This window comes from Sipha flava, unplaced genomic scaffold, assembly GCF_003268045.1.
Source record: "Sipha flava isolate LNK unplaced genomic scaffold, YSA_version1 176_pilon_pilon, whole genome shotgun sequence".
NCBI classification, from domain to species: domain Eukaryota; kingdom Metazoa; phylum Arthropoda; class Insecta; order Hemiptera; family Aphididae; genus Sipha; species Sipha flava.
Window position 1 is genome coordinate 2,943,237 of NW_020272062.1, and position 17,726 is coordinate 2,960,962.

Below are 17,726 nucleotides of genomic sequence, written 5' to 3' on the forward strand. Positions count from 1 at the left end.
TAATAATAATAATAATAATAATAATAATAATAATAATAATAATAATATGATTTAAAGCGTGATGCAATTACACGACTATTACTTTGTGCACCAGTTGGAGGCGTTCAAACGATTGTACATACAGGTACGTGGCGCTATGAATGAATCGTAAACAACTATACATCAGCTGAGATCCACTACTCCGATTGATGGCCACTAAATAATATATGTATGATATTACAACACGAAATACACATCAAGTTATATATGTCACACCTTAACGGTTTTTTTTTCAGACATCAATTTATTCCGTTCAATACGCATTTACAATCACTATAGAAGACATAATAATTGATTTATTATACTTCAATTTTTTTTCCCGTTTTATATTTTATACTCTGTCTGTGTACTGACCACGAGTTCTATCCGTGAACGTATTGTTGTCAATTAATAATAAACATAAACCGAGTCTACGGACATAGCGAGTTATATTATATGCAATTGTGTAATGATAGTAAAATAATTAATAATATAATACCTGGTACACACTGTATATATATATATATATTTTTGAAATCTATTGAAATCAATAGTTCTAACATATTATATTATACAAGCGGACATATATATATTTCCTAAGAGTTTTATGGATGAGCGAATTTTCTGGTTGTAGACACACTTGAAAACCCTTACATGGATAGTTGAGTAAGTATTTTAATGATTTAATGTTCGACGACACTATTCGTTATTACTTACCGTTTAGCTTCACTCTCTAAACGCACGACACTGGGAATTATATTATTATAACCCTGGGGTAAATAAAACAAGTTAATGGCCCGCAGTATATATGATAATTCATAATATAACCAGTTCAACTGTACATACCAATAAACAATATGAACTGGAGATGTAAAATTCATAATTTACACCCGAAAAGTATGATTGATTTAAAAAATAAAGTAATTATGCAAAGAGGTTTTATCCATTATTGTAGCAAAAAATGTTAACTTCTTGCTTTGATGGAATGAAATAATTAAATTTTTTTTTTTTAATAGATAATGCTAAGACCATAATATAGAAAAGGATAGTACAATTTCATTCAAAATGAAATCAAAATTAATTTAATTGTAGAATAATACGGGAGGAAAAAAATCTGAAACTTTTACGTATAGGTATCTCCTAACCGTTAACAAATAGTTTATAACAAAATGCACTCCACATTATATTTTAATAAATATAATTAATTGAAGTCGTTATTAATAACAAATAAGCTATAAATATTAAGTGATTATATTAATTTATGGAATTAAATTGTAATTAATTTATATCTACAATGTAATACCTTATGTTATTTTGTTTTTGATGTTATATTTACAAATACAACTTAAAACTACGGATTAAACTGAAAATTTAAAAGAAAACTATAGGAATACATTTAAATATAGTTTCATAAAAATAGAATATAAAAAAAAATTTTAAATTTATTTTCTATCTCTACATTGATTGTAGTAAAAGTTTCGAGAAAGTAACGCTAACGTTAAATAAACAAACGAATCGAGATATTTTGTAATAAATCTTGTATCATGACGCACGTATTTCTAGATGAAAAATGTATTCTATAAAATATAGAAAATAAACGTTTAAGTCTGCTGGACCATTTAGAGAAATCTAAGATACTTTACTTTTGTCTAAAATATATATAACGCTTAACTGAAGAATACAGTATTCATAATCTATAACAATCTATATTCATAAAAATAACCTTAAGTCGTGTTACAGAATTATTAAAAATAATTAATATTGTGTAATACACTCATATTAGCTTTGGGTCTGATATATTGCAAAAACCACGTGTAGATGAAAGTTTTAATTTAAATAAAAAATGAAATATTTAAATTTATCTCTATATAAGTATTCAAAAATAAGATATAATGGGTATTATCATTATTATAATTGTTTTCTCCAAAATTAATGATTTCGCTTCTCATCAAAAAAATGTTTTATAACGATCAGAAAACTAGTTTAAACGTGTCCGCTGACACTTCATTTATTTGATTTCATTAAAACTTCCTGAACCATAAAATCGATGGTAAAATTATTATGCAAAAAATATTCACGTGTGTGGTATTAAAATATGTATATAAATAATATAATATTACTTACACGCACTCTAATCGTTTTGTAAATTGCAAACGCGTTTATTTGGTACAAAATATTAAAAAAAGACACCTCTCCAAATATGGTATGCATAATGATAAATATCGATCGATTTTATTTTCACTGATATCACTTTTGCCCGAAGCTGCAAAATCCATTGCGAATACACCATCATCTTCCCTGGGCGTTCATTTTACGTTTTCTCATTTCAGTCAATCGAGTAACGTAACACCACCTACCTACCGGTATCCGACAAACGTATACGCGCGCATTATGCACGACGACAAGCAATACACTGCGGCACGTCGATCTGAATAATAATCGATTGTTGCTCATAAAATTGTTTATGAACAGTTAGATCGTTAAAAATATACTTATTAGCACTCGAGGAGATTTATTACCCGTGTCGTGTATACTGTGCGTATGCGTTGTACATTGAAATGCAATAACACTGTAGTGGTCGGATAACGTCGTTATGTTTCGTATTGCATTCAGAGCACGTGATGGTACCGAACCGCAGTGAATCATATATAATATTAATAATAATAATAATAATAATAATAATAATAATAGTAATAATAATATTTAAACGTTTCCGAATGGATAACAGAGCCTTTAAATCTTGAGCGAACTCTTGAAGCGGTAAAAATACACCATGCACGGCCATCCTATAATTATGTACACGCATTTACTAACACCAAACGTTACGTCCAACGACCGAGAACGAAATAATCTCGTAAACTATAATATATTTATCAAACGAGCAACATAGTGATGTTTATTAAAGTGTAAAAATTTTATGTATACGCGTCATTATAGTGGACCACAACCAGTGGCGTAACTGGGAAAAATCTAGGGAGGGCAATATAATAAATTTATTATTACTAAAACCCTGACACCCCTCCCCCTCACCATTTAAAACATATTTTTATTGTATGTATTTTATACAGTATATCTAATTTTTTGATTTTATATAAGTCTTTTAACTCATTTTGTGGTTTAGATTAACATAAATTGTAGGTAGCGGGTACTAGGTACCAATATTGTTAAATAATACCCATAAGAGTTCATTAATAAAAGGTGGTGTTTGTACTGTTGGATTATCTGGGGGGGGGGGCAAAATTATACCTTCATCTCTCAAAAAATTGTCAGGGGGGCACTTGACCTCCCTTTGTCCCTCACAATTACGCCATTGACCACAACATTTAACATTAGTAATCTGCGAATTACAAGCGCAGAAAACACATGTACGAACGTACTCGATATAGAAAATACGTTAATGTGCTCGCTCTAATATGATAACATGTCAATTAATATTATGGGCGTCGTGATTGACCGTTGACGTCATGACTCTCCCCCTGTTGCTATATAATACTGTATTCGATATTTAAATCGACTTTGCTAAAAATGAAAAAGTTTAGGATAAAATAACCATAACACTATATATGATGTATTCAACGTTTCTAGTAAAAGCCCGGGAATAAAATTAAAATGTTAAGCTTTTTCCAAGTACAACTATTGAATTCTAATATAAAAAGCCGTTTTTAAACTATGCTCTGCTGAGCCCTAGGGCTCCCTGAAAGCAATATAAAGGTTCCATCACAGACACATCTGAATTAAATCAAACTCAGGTATTTCTATTAGTTAGATGATTACATTTTTAAAAACTGTATATTATACGATATTATTTCAACTTTACCGTTTGAAAATAACTTAAGTGCGTCTATTATTAGTAATAAACTAATACATATTATAAATTATCAAATTTAAAAACATATCATTATCTCTGATTTATGGCTAAATGACATTCCTAGATTTTAGAACTCCGTGGGTTTCTCATGGAAATTTAAGAATTTCGCAAAACAAAAACAAAGGGTGAGTAAAGTTATGGCTTTTACGGTCTTTAATGCGTATATTTATTCATTTTGAAAACAGCTTTTTTTAAAAACGAAACTTAACGACACACGTTATACGTCGGTAATCTATAAGCGATTGATAATCAATAGGTTATTGATTAGATGCGTATACAAACAGCGTACATATGGTATATAAGAACAGTGTGCACTATATAGTGCCGTAGCAATAGTAATAGTATTATAATAGTCATTTAGTCATAATAGTATAGTATTAGAAATAGTACAACACCAACAGCAGCAGTAGACGGACATATAATTATGTTGCGCAAGAAGATGACTCGGGAGATGATTCCCGGTCTTGAGCGCAATCACGCGGAATGGAAGTTCCATTGTTGTCCAGATCACGTATCTATTTTTTTTTTCTTTTTATCTTTTTAAATGAGCACACGACTAATGTATACACGGGACTTAACTATATACATATATGTTTGCAGTACTTACCGAACATTTGCATGTGTCGAGTATTTCCACTTCAGTAAGAACGCTATCGAACGTCACGTCGTGTCTGTACAACAAGTCTACACGTAACAAAACAAAACAAAAAGATTAATTAAAAATGCATTATGCAAACGGCGTGATAAACTTTAACTGTTTTTAAATCAGAAAACGTAGTAGTACTCCGCGTATACACCACATTAGTACTCATATACGCGAAAGGATACTTGTATAAATATAAATCGACCATAATTGTAACGTAATATATATTAAACATATTACAATATATTATTTTAGGTTTAATTATATAAATCGACAATCGACTAGAAATATTTTCCTTTACATATGCAGCTATTGCGTTTTAAAATGAAACGCGTAAATATTATTCTTATTCGTGGAATTATTTTTTATTATAATCATGATAAAGTATATATTTATATATATATATATTGGTATATATCAGTTATTTATTTGATTACAAATAGATTTTATTTTTAAAAATGTCCTACCTATACTGTGTATATACATATACAGCTACATACTAACGAAAATTTATTACGTGTATTGTAGTACTCAAAATCATCGTGTCCAACAGTACTTGAAAGGTTCAATAGTATTTATCATATTTTTCAATTTTCTATTTGGAAATTGAATACAAAAAATAAAATAATTTGATATACGGGACTTTAGTCACCTAAAAGTCAATTTTAAACACGTTACTGAAATATTCTGATTGTAAAATTGTTTGAATACATTCACGAATTCAGGGTTATTGATACAAAGGAAAGTACCTATACTAACATTTTTTGGAATTTATATTGGTATTCGATTAAATAATAGTAAACAAATTTTTTATTGACTTTTCGATACTTAATACTAAATTTATTTATTGAAGGTTATTGCATGAAAGGCTACATTAATGAAATACTAAAGATAATATTTGGAATTAAAAGTATATAATTTATAACATTTTGTATGAAATAATAATTAATTCAGTTATTTAGTATTAATTTTAATTTAGAACCTTGGTATTTTATATGGTTTCCTTAAATAATTATTTGGATTGATTATTGTTAATTATAACTCTTATTTCCCAATACTTTTCCTGCACAGTATTCAAATATGCGTTTAAAAAAAATATAAAATAAATGTACGAGTAGTAGTATTAAAGTCATGTACAATATATATAAATGTATATGATGTCTATAAAAAAATAAAAAATAAAAAAATATACACAATTATTATTAATATCCATATTAATATAAAAAAAACATTGTTTTAAACTTAAATAAAAAATAAATCTTTATAAAATCACTAGAATGACATTAAGAGAAATATTGAATTTTTTTTAACTATTTGTATTAATTATTCATTTTAAATAAGACTCTCAGAGACTAATCGTTTCGTTCGACTTATATTTTATATTATTGACCATAATTTGATTGAAATAATTAAATATTTGCAGATGTTTGTTTTTGTTTTTTTTTTTTCATTAAAGCACCATAGAAAATATCCAAAAGAATATAAGATTAATCATAAAAGTCATTTTATTACACAATTTTTAATAGAACAATATACTTCAATGAACGTTTGGTTCAATTCACACCAAAAATGTATCGACTATAAAACGTGAAGGCTATACGTTCCTCGCTATTTCTTCGCTGGAAATGTAAATTATATACGTACAGCCAGTCACCTAAATAACTATAGAAGACTAGCACGGAGAATTAAGAAACGTTCAAACTCTGAAAAAAAAATTCGATGTTACCTAAATATCTATGTACAATAGTATCGGTGTACGGGTGACTTTAAAAGTTTCTACTTTTAAGAAGTAACTACCTTTAATAGAGGTTTTATTGCAAACGTGATTTGATCGATTGTTACGTGTTTTTAAACGTCGAGTTAAATGTAATCTATCGTTTAATTTATAATTCATCTATTTCGTCCGTAATATAATATTATTTTAAAAACAGTTGAAATAATAATTTATTTTTAATCTTAGCAGAAAATCATATTTAAAGAAAAAAAAAAGAACCATTTCTCATCGAAACCTATTAAGAACGGTGACGGCTTCGATTATTGTATTTACGATGGAAGTGTCCGGGAGGTCTATATATTTTAATATATAATAGGTAGGTACGAGCGTGTGTGTGTATTGTAAATTATACATATGTTACGGAACGAGTGACGAACTGTTCATGTGCCGCGGCGACCCGGTACATATTATGTATATACATTTACAGTATCACTGCGGTAAAGCGTTTCCAGCAAACGTCTCGGGAATATGAATAATGTTTTATGTCCACCTACAGACCAGTGACAAGCATGTTGTAATAACAACAACAATAATAATATTATTAATAATAATAATAATATTAAAGAAGAAGGGACCGTTAAAATAAATGGGAGAGGACAAAAAAAAATCGTACGTCCGATTTGCGATGGTTGGATGAAAGAAGGCGTATCGAAAGCGGATTTTACTATCGTGTAATTATTTTAAAATATTATCATCGTCGTCAGCGACAAGATGGTATTTATAATTGAACGGACGGACTTGACTATCTCATCCCATTCGTTTTCTCTGTCTATAGAATTCTTTACGATTATTACACGGTTCTAGAAATATATATATATACATATTATTTAATACTATAGTAACAATAGCAACTATTAAATATGCTTATATTATAGTAATATTTGATATTAAACAATAGTAGCGTAATTATGAAAAGGCGAAGTATTCGAGTGTCTACATCCCCTCAGCTATATTTTCTTTTCATGCTTGTAAAATTTAAAAAAAAAAAAAGTAGTTTTGAAATGTTGACGATATTCTATAATTATTTTTTATATTTTGATTGCAACAACCTTAAATTTTATATATGTTTTTTTTCGTATTGTCAATTGGTTAAATGTTACTCCCCTTATATATCAAATTATTCTATAATTGTATCGAAGGAAAGTAAATCAAAACATGTATTCTGATGAAAAATAATTAATCTCTTCCCTTCTCAAAACTTGGCCTTAATTATGCTACTGTTATACACTATCGCTCTTAAACGCTCACTCGTCGGCTGTAAAAACCGTTTGGATGACCACCAGTGGTAAAAAGGAAACTAAACCATGTAGTTATTATTATGGAGGAAGGGGGGAGGGAGAAAGAATTGAAAAAGCCAATTTTGATTGAGACATATCGTACACGTAAATGTATATCATCGGAATACGGTAACTTGCACGCGTGCATGCGGTAACCAGCCGGAGGACACGCATTTTCGCATCACGAATTAAGTTAGTAGGCGTGATAAGGAGAAAAATGTTTATTCAATATTTTTTTCTTCCTTTATTTCTCCTTGTGGTAGAGGACATTCTTTTTTTTTTTTTCACGTATTAAGGAGTAGCTGCTGTGTTATGCACATATGATGACAACGACAATAACCGTGGTCGGATATTCCCTGCAGGTAGAGGGAGGTATCTATAGTGGTCACGAGATGTGTACACGGGCACGCTTATCAGATCGGCCAAATGAACACGTTACGTGTCACCGGTAGAAAACTAAGGATATAGACTTGTATAATGATGGTATGATACACGTGTTGGTGCGTATAAATATTATGTTGGTTCTGGTTTTACGTGCTTGGACGCGATGAAAAATAGAAAAAAAAGAATTAATTTAAAAAAAAAAAAAAACACATAAACACCAGGGATAACAAACATACACGCGCACACATCGTCGTCGATGTGTAAACGTAATAATAATAATATGATCGCGCGGTTGTGACGCGTGATGTTTATACCTCTGTATAATAACCTCCGCGACTGGTCCTATAGCTGCCGCGGCTTATATGTGTGCTGCTTCGATTATTGACAATAAATAATAATATACTATTATTGTCTCATTGGCGATGGGAGATTATTATGATAATTATTTTAAATACTGTGTATTACAATATTATAATCAAATAACGTTCTGACAGGATTAATGTAGGCTGACGGCCCCATTGCAGTGGACCCCAGTGCACTGTTGCAGATCGTACGTGCACTGGCTTATTATAATACACAGCGGCGGTGGAGAACCGTGATAATAATAATAATATTATTATTATATCGTGCTAACAAAAAAAGGTTTTAATACCATCGACATTGCGCAGGGAGCAATAAAACGGTAAAAAATATTATTTATATTGATCTGTTGACAATATTTTTGATTGCAATAAAAAATACAAACACCACAGGTCGATTAACTCTTTCATCGAAATCCATTTGTCGCCGCATTTGTACGGCTTATCTATTTCTCACTACTATAGCCTTCTCATTGTTGTCTAAAATACAAGTTATTTTTTTAATTTGAATTATTTAAAAAACCAACAACTCGTTCACCGCTAAGAATAAAAAATCCCACATTATACTAAAATATATTATTACAATCATTCACCGACCACTACACTATTTTTAAGTCAGTATTATATATTATCGATTGAACACAAAATATAAAATACATACTAGTATTTTCTCCTATGAATTACTACGCACTAAACTTTTGAGTTCAATAACGTAATATTATTTTGGTTTGCGGGAATAAAAAAATGATTAGACAAATACTCGATTATATTTCAACACATAATTATGTTATTTTATAAGTAGAATCCGAATTTGAATACACTAAAAACCATACTAACATTTTCTAAAAAACGACCAAAATGCCCTTAAAATTATATTTTACCGAGATGTCTTTAAAATATTTTAATTACATTTTTGCTTAATGTATTATCTTATTAAACTTATAAATCCTTATAAATTATAAGTTAATTTATAATTTTTATTTAATTAAAAAAAAAAACGGAATATTGAAAATTTTGGATTGTGACTGGTGACATTATTCATTCTGAACATACCAAAATATACATTTTAAATTATGTTAATTTCTAAGTTAAGCTATATTACCTATAGAAACATTGAGCATTGCACTTAAAAATAATATATTTTTAATATTTCCAAACACCGATGATTTTAAATTGTCCGAAAGAATATTTTTATGCGTGGAAAATCTCCTTTCAACGTTCATGGATATTATTTAAGAGCATATTTGAAGCGATAAATATTATCTAGCGTTAATTCTCCTGGTATGTTTGTTAGATAGGTTTTCCTTCAAAAATTTTCGAAATTATTTCCAATACAATATAACCACAATTATTTTCTAAGACATTTTCCACCTTTTTGTTTATTGATTTTCGAAATTATTTTTATTATTTAAAATACAAGTTATAACATTATTAATGACACTAATTGCCTCAATTAAAGCTATACTTGATACTTCAAGTTGTCGTATACATCTATATATACTTACATTTACAATTTGTAATTTGTAAAAATACTTCATTTTATACTCGTATAATGTACATACATACAATAAAATTAATAAAATGACCGAAAAATAAAAGTTTGGCCTTTGAATTCTCTGTTAGGCTACGGCTAAATGGGAACTGATTCCAATCCGATTCGACTAGATCCGACAGTTTGACTAATCCGAAGAAAAACAAAACCACCTATGTTATCGATAATGGTCATATTTATCCGTTCCTCCCATTTCCGACATACCGACTAATCGATTACGTCGGTTTGAAAACAATTTTATTTGTTTTTCATCCGATTAGTCTAAACATTTGGATTAAATAAATAGTCAAAATTGTGAATAAAACTCATAATGTAATTAAAATCTAGTATGCTATTTTTATTATTTCAAATAAAATCAATCTACGACACTCAGTGACGGTGCTAAGGTTTGCGAGGCCTTGGGCAAAATAAATGTTGGGTCTTATAATTTATATTAATAAAATATTTTAAGTTCAGTTAAATCAGAATTGCGGGGCCTTAATTATAATTTAAGGCGCGGGGCCCTGGGCAACTGCCCTATTTCCCACCCCCTCGCGCCGTCCCTGACGACACTCTGTAATCAGTTCGTGTCATATGTGACAAGTGGCAATGTATTTAGTGGGAAAAAAGTTCGTAAAAGTAATAACAAGTTTTTCATCTGGTTGAATATATTCCCGAAAATCACTGTATTTTTAGATCATTTAAAATATAATTTGATATGTAATCATAGATATTTATACTCATTTAGAAATATACTTTAAACTTATCAAGATATTCTCTAGATATAATACATGTTTTGAAATATTGTCCGTTTTTATAATCATTTAATAAATCATGCATCCAACAAAACCTAAGATTATTTAAACATAATATAATATTGAAAATCGGTCAAAGTCGGATATAGTAAAACCGTATAAATATCGGATGAATTGGTCGGGTCGGTCGGTCAGTTGGATCAGAAACAGTTCCAATGTAGCCGCAGCCTTACATGAAACAAATGAAATACTCAGAAAGTAATGTCTAATACCATCCAAAAAAAGATGAATTTTGTATTCATATCTGGACTTTACTTATAAGAGTAACACATAGCGTATAACTTATATTCCTTATATTCCTTTCACAATGGCGTAATTTGGACCACGCAGGGTATACATTTGCGTATTTAAAATCCATTATTGTAGTAATTTGGCCCACTTTATAAATTGATTGGCCTGAATAATTATAGATAGTGGCTTGTGGTCAATATATTTTATTTTTTAATTAATATTTTGTTTTTCTTCTTATTTAAAAACAAAAATATGAGACATTAAGTTACAAAATTATTAAAATATTCCTTTTCGCGATTATTTGTAAATCGTTATCATGCAACATGTGTGTAATTACGATAATTTAATTTTATTATCTATCAGCTTTTATTAACCATCAGCTGCTAGCCTATTAACAGTAATTCATATTTCATAATGATAATAGGCAAGCATGAAGATGCGTCGTCGGTATCCTCTTAAATATTAACAAAAAATATAACTATATAACTGTAACTGTACCTAATAAACGCTTTATTACAATATTTATTATCACTTCTGGCTTTATTGCTTTTTTTAGTTAAACTATTTAGCAAAAATCATTATTATTACATTGTCATTATTAAATGGTAAAAATATTATTATTTTATTTTTGTTGTGTTGAAAATTCTAGATAGGCTTAGTGGCCTGCTCTATACGCCGTGCGTGTTAAAAAAAAAGAAATTGAAATGACGCCACTGTCCCTTTCAGGTGAATATCGATAAAATCGTTTGAAAACATCTACTTTGACGCGAAACGTATTAAACGAAAAAATTATAACAATAAACGAGTTCCCCTCTGAGAACTGCGATCGGACATCGAAATGTAAACACGGCGTTCGTCGAGGTTGCACAACGCTGATGATCGCGATCGACGAAACGAGGATAACGACGACAGAACAACTAAACTACAGAAATCCGTACGTGCGCGCGTGTATAAATACGTTTTGCACGGCATCTAATTGGTCGCAGTTCGTCACGCGTGTAGATTTGCGCGCGTTTCCTGTTTAGAAAACGCGTCCGGACGGTGCCACGGCGGCGGCGGAGGTGGATGTGCGATAAATTTGTCCGCGCCGTGAAAACGGGGAACGGAGATTTTACATATTTTGGCATCGCATCCAAGTGCACGGTACACACGTTACCGTACACATATATAATATATATACATTTATACGTAATAATAAAGTCGTCGAGATTCCTGGCGTGCCCACGGGAAATCCTACCTCGAGTTATGCGGTCAAAGGGGAGGAGATTGTGTAACGCTCTGCAACGGCGACGGCCGAGACAAAATGTATGTACGCTGGCCGCGGTGGAATATTTACAGCGATCTCTCTTCCCCCCCCCCCCCCCCGTTCGGTGCATCTGTAAAACAATATATTATAATACGTACGGGCGCGCGCGTAAACGATAACATTGCCGATGACGACGACGACGACTAGGTTATTTACCGCCGCCGCCGCCGTCTACCGCGATGCAGGACCGACGTCTGTCCATGACTGTCCGACTCTATCATGTAAATCATTGTTGTTGAATGTGTAGTAACGTAACAGACGAGAGCGCGCGTAATATACGAACAAAGTTTTTTTCTATTCGTGAAAAAACAAAAAAAAATAAATAAATAAAAATGATTTTTACCATGTGTACCTATTAGGTCTTTGGTAAAAAAAAAAAAATTACTTTAGGGCACGTCGAATGTGATATTACGTGTCAATGAATTTAGCATTATAATAGTACATTGTGCACGTTTTGTACGGACGACAAACATCCTAAACAAATGTAATGCGATCAAATTATGTCATATAGTTCGTAACAACTATACGAATCTAAAACCTAACAGATTTTTTTTCTTTCGTGTTCAACAAAAAAATTTTCGTATTTTCTTCAATTGCAACTCCCAGGGACGTATTTAGATTATTTTTACGGGAAGGGGAGAGGGGAATTTTCTCTAAATAAGACTTCACAGTTAAACCAATTAAACAGAAAAATTAGAATATTAGTAAACGATTTAAATGTTTATCATATGATCATAATCACATTTTTTACAAAATTAATGAAATAAAATACCTGCATAATATTAGAAAATTAATAGGTACAATATATAACATGAACAATTTGAAACTATTAATTCATAAAGCAATGATAATATTGATCTTCTACAATTTACATTTTATAGGATAAAACTAAACTTAAAATTTTTCTGAAATTTTGATGTGGCCTGTAAAGATCTCATATATATGCCCCTGCCAACTCCGATGGAATTATTTTAAGCCGATGGTCTTCAAATTAATCTACTTGATTTTATATAATTAGAACGAAAAAGATTTATTATTACTTAAACAATTTCGGACGTTCTTTATATAAATCTGTGGGATATAGTTATTGATGAATTTGATATGAATTTTTTATAGAATTTTCTAGGTGTCTATTGTACTCATATCCAAAACCTAATAATATCGAATAAATAATAATCTAACACTAGTTTTTGGTTATTATCATGATATATAATAAATCCCAATCTTACACATTTTATCCTATAATTTTATGCGAGTATTAAATTGTTGTATACATATATTATATACGTGTGTATGTTTGTGTGTATTATCAATGCATTTTATTAGGAATTTTCACTGGGCGACAAAAAATGTTTTTCTCGAAATAGTCAATGTATAATATCATTGTACGATTATAGTATTACACGTTTGTTTCGCATTATTTCACCCAATCTTGTAAAATACTGTTGACAGAGTATAATCAATGGGCAACATTTGTGTCGCCTAGTTAACTAGTTAAAAAATGCACTGTGCATTATAATTAGAGATGTATCGGCTAGATACATATTATATATTACTATGTACATGCGTATAGTATATTTTATATTGTACGGGAGATGGTCGCGTGAATATATCTTCTTCCGCGTACAACCATCTCGTTTCCCTTGTAGGTGATGACACAAGGTCGGGACTAGCTGCATTCAAACGCGAATGCATTTAATTAATCGAATAATCAATTTCATAAACATACATGCACGCACACTCACTACCATTAATATAAACACACACACACACACACACATATCTATATATTTTTTATAATCCTCTATTTAACAATATTCTCTATACTACGATTTTTTTTGGAATTAATTCAGACATTTTTATTTAATCAATAAATTGAATAATATTATTTTATAATGATATAGTAATATTTTTACTTCAGAGCTATGGCAAAATTGAATTTTGTCAACGGTAGAAATCTCTTTTTGATACGAATCGTCGTAAATTATATGTCCTTAAATATGCTTATATATTTTACATGTATTTATAATACTAACCAGCCATTAAAAATATAATTTACTACTCATAAATGTAAATACAATATTATTATTATTTTATATTATCTTCTGTATATATAAAACAGTAAGCTGATTGACTGCTATCAACGCACAGCTCAAACCATTGGACGGATCTGGCTGAAATTTGACATACAGATAGCTATTATGATGTAGACGTGCGCTAAGAAAGGATTTTTTGAAATTTTGAATTTAAAGGGTTGAATTCGGTGTAATATTTTTTGACCAGGTCGATAACTGCGCTATTGAAAATGAATTATATTAAATAAAACTACTAAAAAATTATTAAAAAACTATTAAAAACGCCAAAATTGAAACTGAAAGACTAAATTACATCAAAAACAACCAAGCCAAATTTCGTGCAGATAGTTATATTCATTTAAAAGATGCGATTTAAAAGTGCTCTTACTTCCCAGTCAAAGATCATATGATCGGCATGATATAATTGCAAGAGTGTTTCGGTTAAAAGTCAAAAAGACCATGAACTTATTGATAAAAGGTAAAATATTCGGAGAAGTGAGATGCTATATGTATTCAACAGAATACCAAACTGTAGAGTGGTTCAGGTAGTTGTAAGCTATAACTTATCGAATAGGTTATGATAATAATCATTATCTTAAAAACTAAATTAATATGTATAAAATATTATTTCAAAAATCTTAATTAATTTAAATTTCAATAGATTTAACAAAATTTAATCTTGGCAGGTTACATACATTTATATACTTAAACCAGGCAACGACGGGTAATTCAGCTAGTTATTATATATAATACATATAATAATTTGCATACTTTTCGTCGTATAGTAAAAACGTATTTTCATAGATTTTTTTTAACAACATTTTGATTTATTGATTTTTTTCTCGAGAAAACGTCAAGTTTGTTAAATAGAAGTGAATCCACTAAATATAATATGGATATATAATATTACTGAAAGTACGCAAACATGCGCAGATGGGTACACGTTATTATATTAATATACACATTATCACAATAACAATACATGCACGACTATATATATAGTACGTAAATGTACACTTGTTTAGTACCATGTACGCAGCACTGGAAATCAATGATTCGCATGAAAGCTAAAGCTCCGAATCGGATTTTAATTAGACTCGCACATTTTATTAATGTTAGTAAACCTATTGTTTACGATACGTGAGAAAGAAAGGGAGAGATATAGAATTTACGGCCAAAAAAATTTGCATAGACATTGTAAATATATCTAATACATATTATATGGGTGAATAATATGTATACTTATATCACGTACACGAGTAGATCTCCGTAGTCTACATATATCATCGAGCCACGCGACGTTATTCCACAGTAAAACAATATAATATAAACAAAATTCTAAGAAATCTCTATAGCTGTCCTTATGATTTATCACGTATTCGTCCAAAGTGTATGTGTGCTCTCAAGTATAGTGTTTACGTATCATTGTTATAGGATGATCATTCGTCTCGGGAAAATCGAAACATTACTAAATTAGGAAGTCATATCCCGTGTTAACGTTTTCAAGATATGGTATATTGTTACTGTGTACATAAGAATATACATATAATAACGTTCCTGAATTTAACATATGTCCCAAAATACTTTTCAATTGTATTCAAAAAGTTTTTAAGAAATTAATCTATTTCATATTAATATTGTCCCATTCATATTATATTTAATATTATTCACAATAATAATTTAATACGTTCGAATTGGCTGAAGGTTTGAGTTGAACTAAAATAAAGATAATTAAGAAATAATGAACATTACACCATAACTACCAATATCAATATTTAACACTAAATACTCGTAATATATAAAATTTTCAAAATCAGATCATGAACTTATTTATTATTTTCATACTCTCTAAATAATTTATACGTACCCTATTTATAAAAATGATACACTTAGAAATTGAGTAGTTAGTATACTATCTTCTTCTGTTCACTTTATTTTATACCAGAAAATGTAATGTATCACTTCTTTCCAACATAAATCATTACGATTTGAGTAATTTATTTGATCAAATTCTTGAAAACTTACTTAATATTGATGACATCGATGAAAAATATACTACATTTATTTCGTCAACAATCATTTTGATTTAATAACTTTTATACGTATTAAAGAATACAAAAAACAAGACGTGGAAGTATGTTTTAATAATGTTTTTAGAACAGAGTTATTACAATAATAGACACTTGTTTGACTAATATATGTATTTAAAAATGAAATTGACTAATGTGATTTAATAATATTTATTTACCAACAGTAAATAGATGCTTTTGATTTAGTAACTTAAATATTTTAACTTTAGTTTAAAATTTTGTATTTATACTAAATAGCAGAAGAGCAAAAGTTCAAAATTTTAATACACTTTTTTTTAATAATCCAATAAAAAGTATCGGCAGAATTAAAATCATATTGTAACACAAATATTCATCACTTTTCATAGATTCTTAAATCAGTTAACAATCCGTTATTTTTTAATAAGAAAGTGGCAAACTTCTTCAATAAATATGATAAGAAAAATACCACTAAACTAAAAATATTAAAATTCAGAATTTACAAAATTAAAATAAAATTATCAATAAATAAACAAAATATTGAAGATTCTTTTGCTTTCATTAATTATGTATATATAATTATGTAGCACCACCTACAATATATTTTTGTATTAAATTATTTAAATTTCTCTAACGATTTAGTTTGTTTAATAATTATAAAAAAAAAATTCGTTAAAATAATTTTCAAAAATATTCCATGGAATAAATAAGTTATAAAAAATAATTACAAATATCATTTTAATGAGAGGTGCAAAAAATTAATTTATTTAAATTAAAATATTTTTTTATAAAATTTAATATAATTACTAAATTATATAATTTATCTTATTTTTAAAAAAAAAATATTTATAAATTAAATGCATTTTAGTGTATAAATAAATTAGTTCATGAACCGTGTGTGTACCATCACATTTCAGTGATAATTAGTTATTGTCTCTCCAAATCTTCCAAATGGCCCTTTAGATACGAATAACCCCATTCTATTTTTTTTTTTTTTTGAAAAAATTTTTTTTTAAATCAAGTAGTCTGTGCTCATTTGATTATTTAATGCTTTAAAAAATACAAACATTAACTGAAATCATAATTAATTTAACATTAATACCTGATACAAATATACTTTTTTTTTTATTCCGAATACATATAATATTATACTACAAAGGCATAAGTACGTTATTTTTAACTCATTTTTTTTTTACCCTGAACAATATTAATGTAGAAAATGTACGTCAATAAAGAATAGTGAAGTCGTAGAAAACAAATAAATACGCCGGAATGTATAAACCCAAAGTCGGCGCCTATAATGGGACACGCGACGATTGAGAGCCCAATAATAAACAGAATGTCTTTGGCTATTATTAGAATATATATTTATTTTGAAAATTCTTAAAGTATTTAGA

At 29.0% G+C, this 17,726-nt stretch overlaps 1 protein-coding gene across 1 annotated transcript in view; it reads right to left on the reverse strand.

Annotated features, from left to right (window-relative positions):
* LOC112680360 (ras-related and estrogen-regulated growth inhibitor-like) overlaps positions 1-17,726 on the reverse strand; it is an 80,123-nt gene that overhangs the window by 30,239 nt on the left and 32,158 nt on the right. Inside the window, exon 4 of the mRNA XM_025550438.1 lies at positions 4,494-4,570. Coding sequence (XP_025406223.1) covers positions 4,494-4,570 — 77 coding nt within the window. The remainder of the gene's footprint in view (positions 1-4,493; positions 4,571-17,726) is intronic.